The sequence below is a fragment of the Gymnoscopelus microlampas genome (assembly GCF_963454915.1).
Source record: "Gymnoscopelus microlampas genome assembly, chromosome: 16".
NCBI lineage: Eukaryota > Metazoa > Chordata > Actinopteri > Myctophiformes > Myctophidae > Gymnoscopelus > Gymnoscopelus microlampas.
Window position 1 is genome coordinate 14,643,563 of NC_139953.1, and position 25,263 is coordinate 14,668,825.

Sequence of the window (25,263 nt, forward strand, 5' to 3'; positions counted from 1 at the left end):
CTACTTAATGGCCAGCCTCTTGGCCACGTCCTTGTAGGCGATCTCCATCTCTGCGTCGGCGGCGCATGTGTTGGTGAACTCGTCGCGCGTGTAGGCGTTCTTCAGATAGCGCCACACCCCCGTCAGCTCGGAGGGAATGTTGTAGTTACGGTACTTCTTCGCCACCACCTAGGAGAGAGAATAAAACGCTGTTATGTTAATGAAGGAAGACATTTTCTTAACTGCTTATGCCCTGGCCTGTACTGTATACATCTTCGTACAACAAATACTAAAAATAGCCAATCTACAAGCTCACAACGCGTCATGATGCGACGCGCTGTGAGCTTCAAGATCACAATGCGTGATCTATTATCTTTTTAAATCATTTAAAAATGTTTTACAAATGTTTACAGGATTGATGTGGTTAATATACATTTAGTTGTATTAAGTTGTGATATTATAACACATAAATATTAAACATATCAGACAGTCTACATTTCCCAAGTAAATGCATGTGCAGTATTTAATTTAGTCTAACCAGAAACAGGGATAAAACATATCTCCACTAGCGATAAAAATGGGGGATATCAAAAGCCGAGCCACCCTCCAATTATTCAAAACTGCTGTTAATTCTTTCTGCTAGGCCTCTATCCAGTTGGACACAGAATAAAGCGCAATGAGAGAATATTTATATTTGTCTTTTACAAGCTAAAGGAGTAATAGAATTGACCTGGAAGAGGCCGGACAAACCAAGCATTGCACAGTGGTTCAGGGAACTGTCTTTATGTCTAACTCTGGAAAAAATCACGTATATCCTTTAAGGACAAACAAGAGTTGTTTCAGGAGGTGTGGGGTCGTTTTATAGAATACATGGAAAACAATAATCTGTCACATTTAATGGAAGAATCTGGAGAGGAGTAGTGCTGATGTTGTCATTGTGTGTTGTCCTTTTATTTTGCGATTGTCTTGTAATGTTTAAATGTAATTGTCCATTTTGTTTTGTAATGTGTTATGTAATGTAATGTAATGTAATGTTGTGTGGAAAAAGAAAAAATCAATAAATATATTGTTGGGAAAATAAAACTGCCCTTAATACCCACCCACTTTCCCCAACAAACCCTCCACTCCACCTTGTTTTCATTATCTTCCTGAGTACTTAGAAAATCCTATAATTACTATCATTATCATTATCATTATCATTATTATTAAAATCATTAGAAATCTGGTGTTGGAAACCACTGGCGTCTCAATTATGACTACATTCTGTTAACACTAGTCGATACACTACCTCCAACACAACATACATTGAGTGCTTATCTTTTCCAAGCATTTGGGGAAAAACTCTCCAAAACCTCCAGTAGCCTACTACTTCACTCAGGTAGGCTACTCTTACCTTGACTATGTGCAGCTTGGGCAGCAGGTTGCAGTCTGAGAGTGTGAGCTCCTCCCCATCCAGGAAGCGTCGGTTGGAGCCCTTCTCCTCCTCCATGCTGTCGGCATCAATCTCATCTGGCAGGGGGCTGTTCAGGTAGTCGTCCAGCTTCTTCAGAGCCCGGGTAAGACCTTTCTCTAGAGCTGAAGGTGAAACATATCGTTGCTGTCGGGCACAAACCTCTTATCTCCATATTTACTTTTTTATGTTAACACAAAAGCCTCAGAAGTAGCAGATCCGCAAGCTCGAAACGTGGCGCAAAGTGACGCGTTTTGAGCTTGTGGATCTGCTACTTTTGCTGTTTTTGAATTTGAATCCTAAAAAGTAACAGTTTTGGACAGAGGAGGTGTCCACCCGACAGAGACAATATATAGCATAGATAGAGACACAGACACATGCACAGTGCACACACAGGTATATGCATGCATGCACACCCACACAAGGATATCAAAATATCAACAGTAGATACAGATATAGATTAAGGGCCCTATCTTACCCCTTATGCCTAAACCTTTTTGCCATTTTTTACTATTTGGAAAAACATTTAAAAATACTTCAAATAGCCGATCTACATCGACACGTTGTGAGCTTGTGAGCAGCGCAAGATAGGATATTGGTGTGGATGTAGATATACAGTAATACAAAGACACAGGATAAAGGAATAGTATCAGGTGTGATTATGATAGGCCAGGAAGTCAAACTTGTCAAGGACCTCCAAATGAATATGTATTTACTATTTGGCTACAGACCCCATTTGAAAATAATGTGTGCTAAGCAGGGACCCCCAAATAATACTTGTTATAAAATATTGTAAATCTTTTCAAATGTTCTATACATTTTATGAAAATAGCAGATCTACAAGCGCACAAAGCGTCGTGAGCTTGTAGATCAGACCCCTGGGGGTCCCCAGATCCCACTTTGAGAACCACTGGTGTACAAGCAAGAGGAAAGGAGCAATGGATTTTGCAGACTTATAGACACTTACAATCGTCACTAGATGGCGGCAAAACAATTCAAACAAACTTGATCCCCATCTATGTAACTCTGCTGCCATCTAGTGGTAGAACATAATAGCAACTGGTCCACACTCACTGCTGGTCAGACAGTCGTATTGTTGTGTGCCCTTGGCTGTGTGCGACATGTGTCATTTGTTCATGTGTCCATTATTAACCAAACCTGGCATGAAAAGATACATTAAGCACACTTTGTGTTTACTACAACATGCATCCAGCTACATCCAGCTAGCTGCCGTGGCTCCCATCTCTTCAATATGCTATATTTCACCATGTCCAGAAATCCTCATATCCCTTAACTTCACATGTGATTTTGTCTAAGCATGCGCGGCTTTGTATGTGCACGTCGTCTACGCCCTTTGTGTGAGCACACAAGCACATGCACGCGCGTCGACGATAACACAGAAATAAGAGAGAAGCCCACCCCCGTTGGTGTCGGGCTTGGTGTTCTTGATGTAGGCCGAGAACTTGGCGAAGATGTCATTCCCAGCCGTGTTGGACTCCCTCTGCTTGGCGGCCAGCTTAGGATACCTGAGGAGAGCAGGGGGGGGGCGGACAGGAGTCAGGGAGGAGACGCAGACGGAGACATCTGGAGAGCATTAACACCTGGGGGCCTGGAGCAGTGCTCAGACCGGAGAGCGCATGTTCTACATGTAACACAGTCACATGAGCTGGCCAGCCGCCCGAACCTCACAGCCTTTCTTACACACCAGCACCTATTTATTAATGTGAAAAATACTTGCAGGGCAGTAAAATGGAGCCCGGCTGGCGGCGATGGTACATTACTGCCAAATATGAAGAGCATGGTCCCTTGTTTGGAATCTACTTCCTCTCATTCTTCATTCCTTTCTTTCCTCTTAAAGGAAGGCCCCTTTACTTTCTTCTATCCTCCTCCTTTCATCCTTCCTTCATTTTATTTTTTCATTTTATTGGTGTGAAAGTTGATGTTAGTGTTGTAAATTAAATGACTCTACTCTTGTATGTGAACATTGCAGTTCTTCCAACAAGTACAACGAAAGATTGTTAGTCCAGTCAGGTATGCACATATATCTATAACATGGGCAGCGCACTATTGAGAAAATAAACTCAAACTCAAATACATTTTGTATACAAAAGAATTGGGGATAACACTGGAAACACTGATGGTTAGAATGAGATTGTTTGTTTCGATAGCAGTCTAAAATATATCTTCTATACACAAATTGCAGCCTTTTGTGATATAGTGTGATTTGTGTATTTGCGACCTACTGCTCTAACGTCGAATTCTACAAAGTTTCCCTTACTTTGGGGGAGCAAGCGTTTCCTCCAGGAACTCTTCGATCTTGTTGATGTCAGTCTTGACCTCTCCGTTGAAGGTCAGAAAGGGAGGGTGTGTTCCTGGCGCGAGGTTATGAAGGTCTGCTGGCTTCCTACAAAACAGAAAAGATAAAAGAATAATAGCGTATCAAGAGTACATCTGTATGTACTATGTACTGTACTCTGTGTGTTTGCATGTGTGCGTGCGTGCATGCGTGTGTGTGTGTGTGTGTGTGTGTGTGTGTGTGTGTGTGTGTGTGTGTGTGTGTGTGTGTGTGTGTGTGTGTGTGTGTGTGTGTGTGTGTGTGTGTGTGTGTGTGTGTGTGTGTGTGCGCGCGTGTGCGTGTGTGTGTCCTAACCTCTTGAGGTCAACAGTGGTTACATTGAACACCACTCCTTTGAGCCAGAGGATCATGAAGAGACGCTGGGAGAAGGGACAGTTGCCGATGCTCTCTCCATCACTGCCAGCCTGCACAGACAGACCACACAATGTCCACAGTTCATACCAACACCTAGCTCTCCTTATATCCCAACATTATAGAATCCTTTTCTGGGGGGACAGTAGTTCACTCCCCCTTTTTATCCTTAATGGGACTGGAGGTAAACTGAGACTGCATAGGAGAGAACGCTCTGGCAGGAGTTAGTCCTAAATAGGCCAGCCAGGGGTACATGTTTTTGTATGTGTTGTTGACAGCTTCAATGAGAGGCCAGTGCAACACTGGGATACTCCAGATGTGATAAAACATTCCCACGTTACGGCCTGGTTTTTATATGTAATGCTATAAATTATAGTACTGATATCTGGCATGAATGAGTTACTTGCTGTTAATCATTACCTGGAATATCTACTCGCCAGGTTAGAATCATGTTCAAAAGGCGTGTGTAGCTAAAATGTGTTGAGGATATCTGGCAGATAATAACACAGAGTAAATTATTTTGCATACTAGTTCTTAAACCAGGTAATTCTCGTCCGGCCACATGTAGATACACACATGAGGTTTCTGTGTTTTGCTTTGAGTGTAATGAAAATTATACCTGTGACCCTCTGGTCACGGGGTCATCAACACCAACAAGAGGGCTTTCTAACTATTTCCAAATAAATAAATAAATCATTGGATTAACTACTCTAACTGTTATCAGTGACCGTTATCTGATTAATAAGGTCAATCAGGAAACAGTATATGGCCACGAGGGGGTAGAACATCCACAGATAGATGAATATTAAATCCCTTGTAGAAACCACAAAACAAGAGATCTAACTGGTCATACCTTTTATGTAAGGATGAATAATCATCTTTAAATGATTATGACATGACTTAACCCTATATACTTAGTTGACCAGAGTCGCCCCCTCCTTTTTTTACCTCTACACTATCTGAGCCAAAAATAGCTGATCCACAAGCTCACAACGTGTCGCAACGTGACGCATTGTTAGATTGTAGATCACCTATTTTTGCAGAATGTTCGCAACAATGCTTGGGTACATATGGTTAATTATTGACATCATATTGTATAGTTTCTATAAGTGCCTTATTTCATTTTTAATATGTCATAAAGTCAATATAAATACTGCCAAATAATGTCATAAATACAGGGGGAGAATCTCTTGCTCTACCTGTGTGCATAAGATACAATGATTCTGTGTGTATGGCTGTACAGTGGAAGGTTTGCCCTGATACCTGATCCAGAGGACAGGCTGAATTATACATAGTGATTCCATTACCTGGTTCACTGGCCACTAGGGCACACTATTCAAGGCTAAACCTCCAGAATAACAACACAAGGCAGGTCTGTAGGTGGTTGTCAAGCAAAAGCTTCAGACCTATCATTTTAAACTCCACACAGTAAAATCCTTTGTATTCATTTATCATGTTGATGCTTTTCTTTATACAATAAGTAAGCCTTGCCGAGTCATGTGGCAGAAAGAAGCCTATCTCCTGTTTCTGTAGCGTGAGGCAGCTTGATGTACAAGCACACCCCCTGGACTCTAGTATGTCACAGGGACTTACTCCCCAAAAGAACCTTGATGCTGAGTGCCTAGTAGGGAGGCATTGGGTCCCATCTTTATAGTTTTTTGGTATGACCCAGCCGGGGATCAACCCCGGTCTCCCAATCTCAGGGCAGACACTCAAACCACAAGGCTGTTTAGCTGGTTCATGCTTTTCTGTAGTTACAGTAACGCCATACAAGTATGTACACAACAAATTCTCAAGTCATTATTAACTACTGTCAGAAGTTATCCTGAAAAATGCAAAGATTTAGACCAAGTGCAGCATGAAAAAAGTGGAACTCTTAAGCTTTGCGTTTAAAGACTATCACTCAACTACTGAGCAATTCAGATCAACATTCTGTGTACAAGCATGAAAAATATCTATTAGAGACATGCCTAGGAGGTTTTGAGACGATTAATTATTAATTTAAAGGTTTACTTGAGTTAAATATATACTTTTTGTAACATTTACACATGGATATTGGGAATTTGAGTTTTGAAATTGTAAATTGTAGTATTACAAGAGTAAACAGCAGAAGCAGGAGGATGCATGCACCATGGGGCCAGGCTGGATTTGAACAGGTAACCTTTACAATTACAGGGCATGTGTAGACCTCTGAACCATAAAGACAACACAGCTGTCACTGACAGCAGTTGGCACTATAACTTGGTTCTGCATACATTTAGTAAAGTACAACATTGAAGCCAATGAGGAAAAACAAAATGTTTTTGATTTATTGATTTAACGACTTAAAGCCCTTAAAGTACGTAAAGTATTTATGCTTCCTCATAGGATACTGTCATGGACTTTGGACATGTATTTCTCTCTTGTGTTCTTGCTCCTGCCATTTTTTGTTTTTGTGTTTTGTCACATTTTCCTGATTGTTTAGTTTCTGTAGCTCTATGTTTTGTCCAGTATTTTGTGTTTTGGTGTTGGTAGTTCTGTTAGTCTGTTTCCCCATGAGTTGTGTATCTTATTTTGTAGTAATGCGCTTCCTGTTTTCCCTTGTATCTGTTCCCTGTTTTGTCTCCCCACCTTGATTATTGTTAAGCCTAGACACCTGTGTCTTGTTTGCCCCAGCCTATCCTGTGTTGATTGTATTTATAGTTCACCTGCATCTACAGTTGATAGTTCCCTGTCTATTTATACCCATCTGTTTCAGTGTGTTTGTCAGGGGAGGCATGCGTTAATCCGACAGACCTTTTCTCCGACTATGTGGCATCCGCGTGCGGTTAGGGTTAGGGTGCGGGTTTGGTTCGGGTTTACTGTTTAATGTCGGAGCACTGCGCTGTCGGAGGAATGCGCTGTCGGACTTGTCAGTCTCTAAATCCTCTGTCAATGTAAGTACTTCTGTGGGCATTAAGCCTCCTTAAGTTTGCTTCTGTATTTTGACGTTTAGCTGCCCTGTTTAGGGATCACCTTTTCTTTAGTTTAATAAAAGACATTTGAGTCGTTCATCTGCATTTGGGTTCTACTCAACACTTGCTGTGACAGATGGTCTCACACAAAAACAACAGATCTACAAGCTATGATTTGTGAGAATGTAGATTTTCACTTTTTTAAAACATTATTGTGACATACTGTATAAAGACATCACCAAATTATGGACGCTAGATTTTAAGTGGTTAACCACTCAAACAATATCTACTGTAACGTTTGGCTGACCGGCAGGTAACAGTGTTGAGATGGTGTTGAGATCTTGTAGTTCTCAACTAGCTATTATCGCAATACAAAACATTGACATGTGAAAATAGGCATGCTAGGTTTAAAGTGGTTCAACTAGGCTGATCACAGCAGCACAGGTGCATATTGCCCACTGGATCAACAGTAGAGTCACATGGTCGGCCCTCGTGGACCATGACGTTTGAGATGCCTGCCAGCGCTTTGGTTTCTCAGATGATGCACAGATTGCACAGCTAGCTTGTGCTGCTATAACCGTCAAAGCAACTTATTGTGCCCCATAGCAACAAAGAACACATAGACGGAGAGCTGGTACCTATGTTCTCATTATTTCAAAATCCTATAACAGTTTGAAGTGAGGTCTGTGGTGCAGAAGAGAATTAAATGTTACCATGGCATGTAATGGAGTTTCATTCCAAGAATATAAATGTTCCGTTTAAAACAGCTGGAGAGACAGGTAGACCCCCATTACTAAACAAACACTCTACTCTATATAGTAATGATTACTATAAGAATATACTGTATTTGACCTTTTTCGCAAAAAGAAGAAAAAAATAAGTTTTAACCCCAAATACTACCTTAACCTCTTAAACCCTATATACTTATTTGACCTGGGTCCCCCAGGGGTCTAGTCTTGGCCTTGGTCTCCTCCTTTTTTCCCCCCTCTACACCAAATCTCTTCCCTGATAATGGCCCAATTACAAGCTCACAAGCTATATCTGCTGTTTCTGTGGAATGTTTTCCTATTTTTCGCTTATTATGACATGCCCAGAATAGCTACACTAGGGCTCATGTGGTTAAGTAAGTAAGCAAAGCTATATAACACAGCTGATATTACCAGTGACATAACATGGTGCGTTTGTTATAACTGCCACCCAGACACTGGTCCTGGTAAAAGCCAGAAAGCAGGGATGTCTATGCAAAACTAGCTGAGCTGACTGTATACATGCCAGTACCCTCTCATTGATGCGAAGCTTCTATTTGTACATTGTTAGGGGCAGCTCTCAATGGAGACTGGGGAAACACAATACACAACCGCTGATGACAGCCAATCAACATCTAGAACATGGAAGACAAAGGCTGTCACACACACCACTGGGCCTGTGGGCAAACAGAGCGCGGGGGCATGGCACCCCGGGTTGATTTGATGGTGAGTGAAACCACTGGAAGGGTTTATAACTCTATACCAGGGGTGGGCGATCCTTTTCGGGCATGTGATCTACTTTTCCTTTTCCAATGCTGGAGAGATCTACCATCACCTGCTAATCAGAATAAAGCAGACACAGAATAAGTCAATCATTTTATCAATAAAGTCAAACTAAATTGTGCTTCTGTAGTGAAAAGTGTTGTGTGCATCACACATTATTTTGCTTCCCACCTCTACTCAATACAATCCATGAAACTTGAATGCAGTAAATGAGGAAAAATGATGCGGGTCTTACCCCTTATCCCTAAACTTATTAGCCATCTTTTACTATTTTGGAAAACATTTTGAAATGGTTCAACTAGCCGATCTACATCGACTCGTTGTGAGCTTGTAGATTGGCTATTTGAACTATTTTAAAATGTTTTTCAAACTAGTAAAAAAAGTTGCAAAAAAGTTGAGATAAGGGGTAAGGCGTCGTGCAAGATAGGGCCTGCATTGTTTATATTGGTGGCATAGTTTTGAAGACTTAGCATTTTTCTTGTTGGACATTTTAACCATATCAACAGTGGCATACCACTTATAAGATAAGATAAAGTAAACATGACTCATGCTTCTTTGAATATGTTGTACAGTGCACAAATTAAGCTATTTAAGTGCAATAAATGCAGATAAGATTCAGCTGGGTTATTTGCAGTGTCACTGACCTAAAAAAACAAAACAAAAATCAAATGCACACTCAAGTTGCGGAGATCAAGGGAGACACAGACGTACTCTCTGTCCATCTAGGTCACATCTCACATGGCAGGATAGAGGAATCATTTTCACAGCAGAAATTTCCATGAGTGCTGGTAATTCCTTTGACAGTAAAATTACTTTTCTAGATTGTGCTTAATACATTACTGGAAGAAGCTTGAGTAGTGCTTGCATCCTCTTAAGCATGGATGACTAACCCAATATTGGAATTGATTGTGATGAGTCACTTGCCCAGATGTTGACTTTATACAGGTTACATAAACCCCATAGTTCATTTTGACATTTTTGAATGAGATGTTGAATTCTGCTTTGGGAAGTAATAATAACCACAACATAACACAGAATACATGTTGTGACTCGTGGATGTATTTGTAATGTATCTAGAAACTGGTACTCAGTCTTACATTTACCAAAAACATGCATCCACATTATTATCATCACACAGATTTGTGTGATGCAGGTACTTGCATGATGCAGAAAGTTGTACATGGCAGAGGCTGTGAGTGATGCAAGCACACCTTGTTATTATGATCGTCAGTGTATTTCGGCTCCTTTGAGACCCAACTGATCTCCTCCTGCTCCTAGCGAGCTGCTTGGCTGCATCCAGCCTTCTCATGCCAGCTAATTGGGGCAGCGCATCCCAGCAGCACTGTCAGCCATGCCTATTTTTCCAGCTGCATCCACCTCACCTGCCTTGGTGTACCTTTGTCTGCCTCTACAACTTTCCCCCGGGGGGAAGAGAATCCACAAAGCAACATAGCATGTAGGCAGCACTTCAAAGGCGGTGCTTTTATCGCTTTGTTCTGTTAAGCCGGGTTTCATTGACGGATCAGATCAGAGCAGTCATGAATATAATAACAGCAGGATATATTTGGAAGATGCTGTTTTTATCTCACTGCAGCAGTTGTCAAGGAGGTATCTGTGAATCTCCCAGCAGCAGGCCTTGAGAAGGTGTGCAAACGTCAGATTTTAAGTATGAGTGTAGTGTTATATAGTCAAAAAGTCCTTTTGCACCCCTACTTCAATGGACAGGTGTGTCGGAGCAGGCAGTCAACATGAGACGCACACTGTCCTCACTTACAGCCAAAAAAAGGGTTTATTAGAGATACGATTCGGTTGCACAGGCCTTCATCAGGTATGCTATATACCTGGTGAAAGTCTGAGCGACCGAAAATGTTGTAGTGTTATTTAAAAGCATAAACTATATTAGTTTACAGTACAATACCAATGTGTGCTGCAAAAATGTAAAATAATCTCCTATCTTGTTGGTATAGTAGCTGACAGGGTAGTAGTGACACGGCAGTGCCCTGACAGCATCAGCAGGTAGATGCTGTATCACTGTCACAACAATCCCGGGTCAGCTTGGACCAGAACGTGCCTCTGAAACCTGAACCTCTGCTATCTGGTTACACAGACTTTCCACAACACACAGCGGCGCTGAAATTATATGTCCATCCATAGAGAACCATGTGGTCTTTTTTATCCAAAACTGAGTGTTGAACAAAGAGAGACGAATAGAAAAATCCTTCAAGATTAACCTCGTCTCCTCCTTACCTTGACAAAGAGCTCAATGTCGGGGTCTCTTTCCTGACCGTTGGCAGACATGGTGCTCTGACTATGACAGGCACCTTGTTGCTTATGGGGTTTGCAGTCGAAACCTGCACCGGTTTGAAAGGTCCTTGATCTCAGCCCTGGAGGTCTACATCCTCCTGTCAAAACCTAGAAGACTTCTCTCGATGGTTTCTGTCTGAGGGCAGCACCGCCTTGTGTCTGAGGGAGGTATCCTCGCTTCTTTTAGGTCCTCAGCGTTCGGTTTGGGAGGTTTCACTTATTTCTCGTCACCTGTCCCTAGAGGACCACTGTCTTCTTCGGTCCCGTAAGGTCTTGTTGATGTAGCGCTTTTCTTGTTTGTCTCCTGTAGCCGGGGGTCGGGACCAGGTGTCATGTGTTGCGTGTTTGTGGGTGTGTGTGTGTGTGTGTGTGTGTGTGTGTGTGTGTGTGTGTGTAGAGTGTGAGTGTGAGGTTAGAGCAACATGCTCTGATTTGGTCCTGGGCTACCAGATGGGGAGCAGAGCGAGCTTGGCTCTCACTGATTCTGAGTGAAAAACAGGTGTCAGCCTATACCAGGGGGTGGAGCCCTCTCCCTGTTCCCTTCTCCACGCTCTCTATCCCCCACCCCCACCCCCACCCTCGCCTCATCCACCTCCATCCCTATGTCTGTCCCTCCATTCCTCCCTATCACCCCTCTCTCTCTCTCTCTCTCTCTCTCTCTCTCTCTCTCTCTCTCTCTCTCTCTCTCTCTCTCTCTCTCTCTCTCTCTCTCTCTCTCTCTCTCTCTCTCTCTCTCTCTCTCAACCAACCAAATGTATTGCTGCCCTTTCTTTTCCTCATTGGTATGTCCTCTTTGGGTACATATCAGTCAATATGCCTCCCCCTGTCCACATCAATAAACATTTGCATGATTGTCAATGCTTGAAAGCTGTAGAGGAAATGCTGCAAAATCCAGGATGAAATAACTTCCTGGTGAGAACTTTTGAGAGCGTGTGTGTGTGTGTGTGTGCTTTTGTGTGTGGCATTCATATTTAATGTGTATTCACACGTGTCTCACACCGGCAGGTTGAGGCAGGTTGTATTTGATCACCAACAGGAGATGAGGAGAAGATTCCTGTGTGAATTATTGATGCTCGGCTTTGGTTTTAACTTCAGGAACAGGCTTTCGTTTTTAGAGAGGGCCCATCTACAAGCCAAGTGAATGGCTTGTATGCTGCATGTCTCACTGTGAAAACCTCTGTTGACAGCACAGTGGCACCCACTAAAGGGATTATTTACTGCACTCAGTATGGAGAGACTAGATCATGCATATTCAGCTATAAAACACAATTTCCTTAAGAAAATATCATTTGAAATTGGTCACTAATCACTATATGTATACAAGACTTCAACCATGGCCAACAGTGTCTTTCTGAGACATTATATCCACCATCCTCCGAATCTGAAGAGCTGAAGAAAGTGGGGCAGGTTAAAGTGATGCCTGTTCCAACTACTTCCATTATTAGAATAGCCCCCTCTCCTGGTGGGCTTACCAACCTACAGTCATACAGGACAGTTTCATTACTCAGCCCTAAATCAATGCTGAAATAATAATGATAATCATTGCCATTTACAATCTGACATGACAGCCAATCAGTTCGATTAATGACCGGTAACAACAATAATTGCTGCACTGAAGGTTTGCCATATGGCTCTGCTTACAGCCAACAACAAACCACACCCCTCTGCCACACCACACATATAATGTACAGAAACATGAAGTGTCTCCCTATTAATTTCCATTTTCAAGCGTATTCAATCAACCGTCAACAATAAACAAGAACATCATTTGTCAAATAGCATTTGTTTGTTCAACATTTATATAGAACATCTGTACTCTTCTCTGATCTCTCAGGATTTCTGCTTTGCATGTCTGTGGTGGCCCATATATACTGTACACACAGAAAACGTGGCACACGTGCTGCATTTGCCAGCATATACTGTAAGTGATGGTATTGTATGCGTTGCTACGTAACTTATACTTTCATTTTGATAATGCATCAATGTGGCTCCTCCATAACTGTTAACCAACTTAAGCCCTACATAAAAATAGCCAATCTACAGGGTTCGCAACACGCCGTGAGCTTGTAAATCTGATATTTCTGAATTCTTAGTTAGACCTTTATTAATCCTGCAGGAAATTCTGCTTAAACATCACTCTGCTGTGGCTGATGGCTGCTGATAGGCGCATGGGAAGGAACTGTTAGGGGTTAAGTGTCTTGCTTGACACATATGCTAGTGGGCCGGGGGGTGAACTGATGACCTTCTGATTACCAGATGGCCTCTCTACCCTCTAAGCTATGGCTGCCCCACTTTCTTTTGAAACTTGTGTGGCCAAAATGGGTACCCCAGGTTGAAAGTGGTTTATAAACAGTAAAACCTTCAGGCTTCAAGTGAAACTAATTTGTATTCCATTACAGTCATGTTTATTTTCTGTATGCCTTTTTGTTATCAGATAACAAGCAAAGGTGAGCAGCAATGAAGGTCATTGACATTTTTGGGAAGAAAATGGCTTTGATTTCACCACTTCTTTTGTGACACAAGGAAGCTCAAATCACTGACTTCAGCTAATCATTCACCCTATACATCAATTAGTAACTGCCATTCATTATCTGCCCTAAAGCAGAGAGAACAGGGCCTCTTTGACCCTTCCACTCCATAACTACAAACATTTTACACCTGTGTGTCACTGTGACAAGATAACTGTTTGTGTCAGTCTATGAAGACACAGGCACTTACAGAGGCCAAAGCGTTGTCTTATATGAGAAATGCCATAACCCTTTGTGAGCCCAAGAATACTGCCAGTAACATATTCAGACTCAGAGACATAAAATACAGCCTTGCAAGTTGTTGGACAGCTGGAGACACTGAACTTCACTGTCAAACATAACCTATTGTCAATTGTGGCCAATCACTTTGTATATTTCTAAGTAAATGTAAATACAGTATATTTCTAAGTAAATGTAAATACAGTATATGTGTCCACCAGCTAACACAAAGCATACCTTTACAGTGCATACTATAAAGTAGGCCCTAGCATTATGTTAAAAGATTTCCAGGTCATCACTTATGATGAAATTATTTAGTCCTCAATGAAAACTGCCATTTGTAATAGGCTATTAATGGAAAGTGACAACAGTCATTTTTCAACATGCCTGCCTGCAGTATCACAGAAAGCAGGCGGGTCAGCATACAAGCCGATAGCATCAATGTATGCATATCTCAACCATGTTTTTATAGTGGGACTCTGGTTGGTTTATGACAATCGTTGAACATAAAACGGTTGTGAAATCCGCCCTACCCACTTGTTGGATTCAGTGGGTTTGGAAATGGCAGATAGAGGCTGGGTTGGTATGCAGGGAAGGGGGCAGTTCTATTGCTTACACCCACTATACATGGTCTGTGAGCTGGTGTATGTAAGTCCATGTTGATCATAACCATGGTGATATACTAATATCATGATAGAACATGATTATGTTTATGGCTGTCATCCATCTGTGCTGTTATCGGTCCATGCCATTCAAAAGGTGTTAATATCCTTCGGTTTCCCATTTTATCCAAAGTTAAACAACTCCCAAATCCCACCAGCTGGATTCTATATTCTCGCCATCAAGCAAATGTGTTGAAATGACCTGCAAAGCCAGCTAAATTTAATATTAGAAAAACAATCCTATGCCTGCAGGGACGAATAGGAAAATCTAAGAATGAGCCACCAATTTTTTCCCTCTCAATTTTGACTTGGCAAGATTCAAAAAACTTGATCTTTTATATGCTATGCTTATGATTATGTAACAGCTATTAACTGAATCATTTGGAGGGCAATCTGTTTTGTATTGTTAGAGCCGTAGGCCAGTATTGTTCCATCCACATGCTTCACTCAGACTCCCTCACCCTAAGACCCAACTGGCCATCGACCTCTATGTACCCCCATGTTGATCCATTAAATACATCCATTTTCAGAAATAAACTTCTAGGTCAGACTCAGAGAGCCTTGCGCCATGAATCTTATTCAGCCACAGCTCATCTGTGCTGAATTGCTTTTATGCACATTCTAAATTATATGTGGCTATCAGCTTTTATATTATATTATATTATATTATATTATATTATATTATATTATATTATATTATATTATATTATATTATATTATATTATATTATATTATATTATATATATAAAGACTGGCTTGACCCAATGCCCTTTTCATTAAAGGTTTAAAGAGAATCTATGGAATCTCACTGAATGGCTGCACTTGTGTGCAATGAATCCCCTTCACATTAGCTTGGTTCTCACTCTCTGTCTGGACCCAGGAGTGTAATGGTCCTGAGGTCATTGGCCTCTCCTGTCCGTTCTCCTTCTGAAACGTCCTGCTATCTGTCTTGTTTGAAAATACTATAGTAATCTAAACATTCTCCTCAAAAGACAAAAATAGAACATGTAGCCTACTACCTTTGCTGAGTTGAAACAGACCTATGCGACTCAAAGCCACTGATTCTCAGTCACTGTTGCCCAATCAGCCAAGTGACCTCTGAATGTACTATAACACAGATTACAGACGGGCTGTATCAGAAAAGGCACAAAAACACACAACTGGATTTGCTCAAGCATGGAGTTCACCCCTGGTTTCTATGGCCATACAGTAAACTAGTTAATGATTACATCAAGGCACCAGTGCGGATTAAAGGGAAAGACATGGTGGGATCGCTGCTTTACCCAGTCGCATATTCCAGAAACTAATAACTTACCAAGATGTGTCACTACAATGGCTGTGATGCTATTATTTATGTGTTGTATCACCTCTTTTATTTTCATTCAAGTTTGAGACTGACAGGTATCCTCTCTTCTTTGAAGTGAGCGACCTCTGAGTTTAACATTATAGTCAGTGCTGCTTGTATCCTTGTAATGCTCAGCTTTTCAGCAGTACGACACAGGCACACAGGCACACACACACACACACACACACACACACACACACACACACACACACACACACACACACACACACACACACACACACACACACACACACACACACACACACACACACACACACACCAACATCAACTTATAAACATGGATAGAAATTGCATTAATGTGACTGTCAGACTGAAGCGTTGTGGTTTTGCTCAGATATTCCCATTACTGTAGTGTTACAAACACAAAATGTAGTGCCTGGCATGCCATTTGATATGTTGGAAAATCACAGCATTGTTGCTTTCCACATGAGTGCAAAAGTGTTTTTGGCTGGAGCAAATGTGACCACACCACCAGCCAATATTAGAATAAGAGCAAAATGGAGATAAAAACAGATGTAGCCTACCGTTCAAATTAAATAAAAATAATTAAAAAAATATCTGAAATGATTGTCTTTGCCAGGCCAACAGGCAGGGAGGGGAAGACTATGTTACTGGAGGCTGTGATCACTGATGGAGATAAGGTCATATTGTACACTAATATCCTACCAGTGCATGGGCTGCACATGGAGTGATGCAAATAAATACATATTTACCTATTGAATGTAAAGAACATTGTGTTTCACTGTCACTGTAGGCATATATTTGATAGGCTATTTTTTCTCTTTTCTCTTATTTTTGTAACTGCAATTGCCTTGCATACAATAATTTCACCCACTCTAGTGTAAACTTGTGATGTGACGTTAAACTGAAATTGGAGTTGATGGCGAGTTAACAATCTTGTGATGGGGTAATGTATTTACCCTGCAATAAACGATTGTGATGCCAGCTGTTTCTTACCTTGACGAACAGAGCGATCTCAGGCTTATTGGGATCTTCCTCCAGGGTGACAGCCTCCAGAGCTTTGAGCTCTTCAGGCTCAGGTGCGTCATCTTCTTGGGTGAGGTCGTATGACGTCGCGACCTCTTCTCCCGCGGGTGTGGATGTAGAAGAAGAAGCAGAAGAAGCCGATGATGAACGCCTAGAACCGGGTCCGTCACCGTTGACCTCCGGCGCCTCCTCCTCGACCAGGAGGGCAACCTCTGGCTGCGGCTTGGCGACCTCTGCTTGCGGCTCCTCGACCTTCTCTTCCTCGACCTTCTCTTCCACCTTTTCTCCCTGTTCATCTTCGTTGTCGCTGCTGGATGATGAAGAAGACGATGACGATCCCTTGTCGCTGTGCTTCTCCGCGTCCACGTCGCCGTCTCTGGTGTCCATGTAGGCCGGTGAGGACGCGTGCACCTGCACCTCGCTGTACAGGGGCTCCTCCTTCACCTCACCTGGGGTCTCGTAGATGACCCCCGGGTTCTCGTACGTCGCATCCGCTGGCTTTGCCGGGCTGTCGGCCCGCTGCTCGACGGGCGTCGTGTCGTACACGTTATTCCCCTCATCGATCTTCTCGTAGATGTTCTCCATGTCAGATCGGGTCCTGGAGTGGCAGACCTCTGGGTTCAGGTCAGGTAGGAGTGGTTGAAGTGACTGAGAGAGAGAGAGAGAGAGAGAGGAGCCAGCGTGCGCGCTGCCACTGACTGAATGCGCGCATGGGCACATTCTTTGCGATAACTCATAAAAGAACTTTGGTCCTGGAAGTTAACAGGTGATTTATGTAAATGTTTGCGCCGCAGAGGTCATCATAGCTCTGTGCAGACTGCAGACTCTCACAGTCCTGATTGAAAATGCAACCAATGGTAATGAGTAGAGCAGTGGTTCTCAAACATTTTTTCATGTCAAGGACCCCCAAAATGATATGCATTTGGCCGCGGACCCCCATCAAATATTTTGTTCCAAGATATTAAAAGGTTTGAACAAATTTTCACGATTTTTCAAAAATAGCAGATCTACAAGCTCATAGCCCGTGCTATGAGCTTGTATATCTGCTATTTTTGAATAGCCAAAGTATAAAAGGTTAAAATTATTGTGATGCTATATTAACACATTTTGCTGGGGACCCCCTGGACCCCCCCCCAACCCCCCCTCCACTCCCTCTTCACCTCTAAACCCGTGTTGTAGCTACCTTTTGGATGTCAAGTGTATGTGTGAAAGAACATTAATGTGTAGTTCTTGATTAATTGAATACACAGGACCACAACGGAAACAAGCCCCCAGGGCTTTTTGTGTTATCCTTTTAACAAATCATTGTAAAATCGTACCTCTGTGCTATTTGCAAACTGGTAATAAAAGTATTCAATCAATCAATATTTTACATCAGTGCATACATTAGAACAATTTATTCATGTCCACATAAATGAGACACACACACACACACACACACACACACACACACACACACACACACACACACAAAAGGCTAGCACTTCAGTGTTACATAAGTCCCTTTTATTTCAGAACTGATTGATTAACATGGCAAAGGTAGTTAGTTCATTTTATTTAGTATAACATCCATGTTACCATATTCCAAATCCACAATTACCTTAAATAAACCTGATCCTCCGTTATCATTTGTTTTCCAGTGCATGGGTTTCAAATTAAATATTAAATATATGTGTTTTCTCTCAGTAAATCAGGGGGAAAATCATCAGACAACACTTCATTCATTTAACATAAGACAATTATCAGAAAGTTAGTTATTCTCATATAAATGCTCGTAATTTATGAAGTTACATTTTGTAAAAAGGATATCACAGTGATGTCTGTCTTTTGTGGGCACAGGTGTAAGTTAATCCTTCTAAAATCCTAATGACAAAATTCAGTCAATTATTCTAAAATATCATTTCAAAAATATTAGAAGTATTAAGATTGACAGAATTGGATTGTACTTTACTGTTCTGATTATGCTGATTAAAAAGCTTTTTGGGGGGAAGAGGCACCTATCTTTTATATTATTTCAAAAAGCTTCTACAAACGAAGAGTGCAAAATGATACATGACCTAAAAGCATCCTACCACTGCCCCCTTATCTCGGCTTCATCTCTATCCTTTAGTGCAAATCAGGGGAACAGCTCTCGCAAGCCATGCCTAAGTCTTCTCAACCAAACATCAACAAAACCCTTATAATCCCTAAGACAAAATACTGACCAATAAATAGCAAATGCACTTCACATTTCACCAACAAATGGCATGGGTATGACTGGCATATGAATGAAAGGCATAGTCATCTATACAGAAATATGCCCCACACACCCACTGCCCCAACAAAATCTATCGAACATATAATAGACTAATTGACACACAAACAATTGCACACCTTAGAGAGACACACTCCATGAAGTTAAAAGGCAAATGGTAATTGAATACTTGAAGAGCAAGCAAGTAATGTGACTGAATCAGACACGCGCGCGCACACACACACACACACACACACACACACACACACACACACACACACACACACACACACACACACACACACACACACACACACACACACACACACACACACACACACACACACACACACACACACATACAATACATATATAAGCAGCAGTTTGGCATATTGAGAGCCTCACATTCTAAGTGGTGTAACCTCTTCCTATCTGCTTAGCGGTACTACTGTACTAGAAGGGCACTGACTCAACCGACTCGAGCCAGCATTCCGCTGGCTCGGTTTCCTGACACTGTAGCACACTTAATACTAGTAGCGCCTTTTCAGACCAATTGCAGAATTCATAACTGAGAGCAGGTCTTGGTTCTACTAGCTGCTGACACGCCAAATCTGCTTTGTATTGATTGGGAGATATATGGGTCATAAAAAAATAACCAAATCGAGTGGCTACTATTCACATAGACAGGTGGACCCACCATTGTTAATATCTACATCAATTACAGGGTAAACTTCTGCTCTCTGCTTTGGACGTTTAATGAGTGATGTGACAACTATTAATGACGAGATGAAATCAAGTAAAAGTCACAATCAAAGCAAAGCGACTACGTAGCCTGTGTAAAGTTTTTTTTCTTGATTAAGTCTGTAACCTGAAACAAACCCTTAAACACACTTCCCTTGACCTCAGGTCGAACAAGACAGTGTTAAAATACTGCACATGCTCCCCTAAAACACAATTATGAGGTTAGGAGAAGACCAAAACAATAAATAATAAATAATAATAAAAACTAATCACAGGCATAGTTGTTACATTTTCCCTCAGATCCCCAGATCATAAAGCGGACAGGAAATAGGCGTGTAGAAGGGCAAGGGAAGTCGTTTAGCGGCTGCTTCTGGACAGAACATAACATAACATCTTGGGGGGGATACCACCCAATCCCCATCTCCTTGTCTTGCTTTTGCACCTCCTTTCGTTTCTTTGCCTAGAGTTGCATGTTGTCCTGCAGCAGGGGCTGCGACATCTCGCCACTCTTGCGTGGGAGGGAGGGCAGTTGTCTGATGGTCACCTGTCTGACAAACACCACCAGGAAACCTATCACCATTAGGACCCCGAGAATGGAGCCCATGGCGGGGGCGTAGGAATACCCAGGGGGCTTGACAGGGACGCTGGGTGTGGGAGGAGAGGGCTCCGGCGAGGAGAGGAGGTCCTGGACTCTGGAGAGGGAGCCATTGTTGGGCAGAGGATGCAGGGACAGGATGTGGCACATGAGAGGGTAAAGGTCAACGGAACGCATGGTGGTCTTGATGTAGTTCGGGCGGAAAGCTGGTCCGCGGGCCACAAACACAGGCTGCATGCTGGGCAAGGAGTTGTTGTATCCGTGATTTCCCACTGGGGATTCAAAAGAGATGGATTATTTCTATAGTATCGACCTTTATTAGGGATAATCAATAATCTACATAGTCAGTGTTTAGTGTTTCCCCTGCATTCATTCAGAAGCTAACACCCCACCAACACACACACACACAGACTATTGGAAAGTTGACACTGACAAGTATGATATTATTGCTAAGAAATTATAACAATTCACTTTATTAATACAGAGAGGAGCAGTTAGGAGTTAAGCAAGTATCCTGCACAGGATCGGGGACCTTCTCATTCCCAGACGGCCTCTACCCATTCAGCTATGGCCGCCCTAAGTCAATTACATCAATTAGGTTTGCTACTATTTCACTAACTAAACAGGAACAATGTTGAATGTGCCCTAATATTATTAAACAGTAATCTAATTTGAATAGATTTTCCAGTGTTCTTGTTTAATGATTATACAAAACCAGTGGACAAATGGGGTGTAATTAATTAATTACACCCCACATAATATCTCCTTGCAGAATAAAAGGCATCGCTTCGACTCAAGGAATATTTTGAAGGTTTAATACAGTAATGAAGGTATCAAAGATAATGTATCAAAAATAATGATCATATCAAAGATGACGTGTCAAAGATTATGGTGGTATCAAGGATAATGTATCACGGCAATGTTGCTGGGTCAATACGTACACATGAAGGGGTCCGTTCTGTTCTGCATGATGGTCCAGCCCTCCCGGGCCTCAATGATAATGGGCATGATCCTGATGTTATGGCGGTAATGGAAGTGATCTGGAATGTCTTCTTTCTTGTAGACAACCATGTGAGGGTTTGCATCTGCCAACTGGCTGTACACCTCCTCAAACTTCCCTGTAAAAGAAGATGCAGACAAATGTTACTCAAATACAGGCAACCCCACATACACGTATCTGTGCTTATTAGACTGATCTTCAAAAAGACTCATGCACTTTTTCACTTTTCGTTATTTTATTTCCATTCAATTAGTTCTGACGCAAGAATTATTGATAAACAAATCAAATGCCAGTCAAGTGCTAATTTTGCACTTGATGTCAATGCTTTTAGCAGAATAACAAATTAGCAAACTATTTGGAGTGAACGTCAATTTGGAACACATCTAAAAACTAGACAGGTGTATGCTCAGTGGAGCGCATATCTCCGCCAGGAAGTGTGGCCCGTCTATTCGATTGTTAAGACGTGACGTTGCGCCCCGCTAGAATAACTTCCGGGTCCAAGTGTTTTAATGTTAATAATAATAATGTTAAATCATAATAATAAATAAATACTTTGTACTTCTATGATATTAGCATTAAGACCCTTATTAACCCTCAATGGTTCATTTCTGAAAAAGGAGGTTATTGTAAAAAGATTTACGGGTTCCAACATGTTGTTTACAATGAAGAGTGGACGGCGCTGGTGCCTTTTGGACCCGGACGTGACATCGGACTACAAAATTACGTCAGACTTAAGAACCGAATGATGTCACTCATCTATGATGTCAGTACTCTTACGTCAGTCATCTACATACATGGCCCAGGCTTCAGCCCAATCTGACCTCCTTTGACTTCCAGGATAAAATTAAAGTTCTACAAAATAAGATATTCAGAATATGTGAGAAAATATTCTGAGATTTACTTATGGTTTACAGCAAGGGACAGGCTATTCCAGGCTATTGAACAAAACTGAAATGCATAAAAGACAGTTAAAAAGACAGGTTTTTATACCTTCCTTAGGAAGTATTCCCACCACGGGGCTCTTGTCCACCCAGGTGTACAGATCTCTGCTCACGTACTCATCCAGTTCTATGATCTTATCACGGGAAAGCTGAGTCATGCCATGGTCACTGGTGACGATGAGGTTCACCCTCTCGTACAGTCCTGCCTTCTTCAGCTCGTTCCTGAGGAAGCCAAGCTTCTCGTCTATGTCGGCAATAACGTCGTCCATAAGGGGGCTCTCGGGCCCCAGGTTGTGACCGCTCTCGTCCGGTTCCTCCCAGTACAGGACGCCGAAATCCACCGCTTCCTCCCCCGGTGTGGAGAACCACTCCACTATCTTCTCCACCCTGGTTTCGAAGCGGACCGAGGCGTTGTATGGGAGGTAGCGGCTTGGGTACGTCCCGTGGATCTCCACGTCGGACCCGGGCCACATCGCTGCTCCGCTCCGCCCTCCCGCTTTCTGATTGGTCACCCAGAGAGGCACCGCCTCGTCCCACCACTGAGGATTGTACATGCTGTCTGTCTCCATGGAGAAGGACTGGTTGAGGGCCGGGTCGTACATCTCGTTGGCCACGACGCCGTGCGTCTCGGCGTACAGACCTGTCACTAAGCTGTAGTGGTTGGGGAAGGTTTTGGTGATGTAGACATTCTCCACCTTGTCGACCCTCACCCCTTCAGCCATCAGCGCGTCGAAGTTGGGTGTGGGGACCCGATGGACATAGTCCCAGCGGAAGCCATCGAACGACAGCAACAGTAGCTTGGGCCGATCCCTGAAGCCGTGACCCCTTTGCCCATGATAATTCATGCAATGTATGGAGACCGCTTGCAGGAGAAGTGCCCATAGGCAGACCTGGGGACAGCAGCGGCCTCTCATTAAGCCGCTCATCCTTGTGCCTTGGGTGTTGAGTGACTCTGCAATCACACAAAACCGTGAACTGAGTTAATAACCACTCTTCTGTACTTCATTGCACGATGGTGTGGCACTAAAATAGCTGTAGTAAATGTACAGAGTAAATGAAGACTCCCTGGGTGAGACAAAGGAGCCCCAAGTGTTAGGTCTGAGTAGCCAAACAACTTTAGGGGAGACTTCTGTCTGTAACCCAGAGATCAAAAACTACCACCATATATTTCCTGTCAATACACAAATAGGTGTCAGTGCAACACCCAATGGGATGTCAGCTGTAGATTAATATGAAAAGGCAGACAGACAGACTGGTTAAGTTTGCTGAATCAACTAAGAGTGGCGTGGGAATAAACATAGGAACAGCTGTTGTTGAGTGGCAGAGAATACAATCCGAAATTACAGAATATAATACTAGTTACAATATATGAGGTTTGAAATATACTACATAGCAAAAGATAGGCAATCTACAAGCTCACTTTGAGTCGCATCACATGACACATTGTGAGCTTGTTGTAGGAGTATTCACTATTATTGACATTTGTTTATAAAAATATATATTTATTTATATTATTTTAGAGAGAGAGAGGGAGACAGACAGACAGACAGACAGACAGACAGACATATACACACAGTATATTATATATAATGAACTGCCCAAAATAAGAACAGCAAGCTGAGAGTGACCAACTCAGTAGAAAATATCAAGAATTATGAGGACAAATAGGTCAACTACCCAATTATTTTTAGTTGAATACATAATGGCATTAGGTTGTCACAACATGAAGAAATGCATGACAGACAGTTCAACATATTGTAGGTCAGGGGGGGGGGGGGGGGGGGTAATGGGTAATAATGACGTCATACCAAATTTGGCAACTCGGGGAGATGGCGATGGCATTGTCTGTCTGTCTCTGCTGCTAAACTAAAAAATAAAGCCACGACATTAACCAGTTAAGCCCCAGCATTGAAAATAGCAGATCGACAAGCTTACAATGCATGATGCCTTGTAAGCATGTCGATCGGCTATTTTCAGCAAAAGCTTTCCCCACAATATAACAGAAAATACACTAGCATAGAGCCCTGAGGGACTTCAACCATTTAAGTGGTTAAGACATGCAATGTGACAAGAGACGTTTCACCATCTCAACAATGAATCAGCAGCAGCATTCCGTAACGTAACGACTTATAGAACGTACGGAATGCAACGAGTCAGCTTGCCTGTCTGTCTGTGTATGTGGTGTTCTACATTGGTAATAAGACGTTTAATAAACAGACAGACAATAAAATAACGGACAATGTCACTTTCAAAGGACTGCAGTGACTGCCTGTCGCAAGACCACCGGGACAGGAGACGTTAAACCGAAAGCTGCTGCATTAGAAACACATTCTAAATGCCAAACGGTGGTGTTGTCAACAAACATATTTGCCTACCTTGTTATCTGTGTCTTCACGGGTCCTTCTTGCCTTCCTGCCTCTGCACACAAAGATATAAACAGCCTCAGACCTATGCCTCAGACCCGTTCCAAAGGAAGTCCCGCCTACACTGTGTTTACGTATGTTTATGTGTCGTTAAGATGCAAAACAAATATGGTTTAAATATATTTTCCATATGCATGATGCTTCAATAGAAGCATAGAGGATGCATCATCATCATCACCATCACCATCGTCATCGACAATGTCGTATCGATGTATAAACAAGATACACAGCAGGTCTCAATGACGTAATGTAGATGAGGAACGGGGAGGGGGGGGCGCTCCATGACTGCTGATATCCGGTCTAAATCCCGCCTACTCTTCTCATGCATGCATGCACGTACACATGCACGGGTGCGCTCTCGCTCGCTCGCGCTCTCTCTCTCTCTCTCTCTCTCTCTCTCTCTCTCTCTCTCTCTCTCTCTCTCTCTCTCTCTCTCTCTCTCTCTCTCTCTCTCTCTCTCTCTCTCTCTCGTTCTCTCTTACCGTTTCCGTATCCGTCATGGACCGGATGTGTAAACTGCAAAGTGCATTGATCCCAGATTCTATTCTCTGTGGAGTGGAGTCTGACCATTTTTAACTCTATGAGTCTGACATGTATTCATCACAGTTAATAATAAGACATATAATAAGTAGCTGGTGAATTAGTAGCCATGTTCAGCCTCGTGGA

At 42.4% G+C, this 25,263-nt stretch overlaps 1 protein-coding gene across 1 annotated transcript; it reads right to left on the reverse strand.

The window, feature by feature from the left end:
* On the reverse strand, nt 1-24,645 carry enpp5 (ectonucleotide pyrophosphatase/phosphodiesterase 5; the record flags this gene model as incomplete). Its single annotated transcript, XM_084082070.1, has 10 exons — nt 24,550-24,645; nt 22,224-23,126; nt 21,175-21,351; nt 20,106-20,505; nt 16,635-17,262; nt 4,080-4,189; nt 3,708-3,833; nt 2,849-2,955; nt 1,373-1,554; nt 1-168 (listed from the first exon to the last, which is right to left on the reverse strand). Exons 2-10 carry the CDS (start codon nt 23,098-23,100, stop codon nt 1-3), a joined length of 2,775 nt encoding a protein of 924 aa, XP_083938196.1. The 5' UTR covers nt 23,101-23,126; nt 24,550-24,645.
* Between the last annotated feature and the right edge of the window lie 618 nt (nt 24,646-25,263).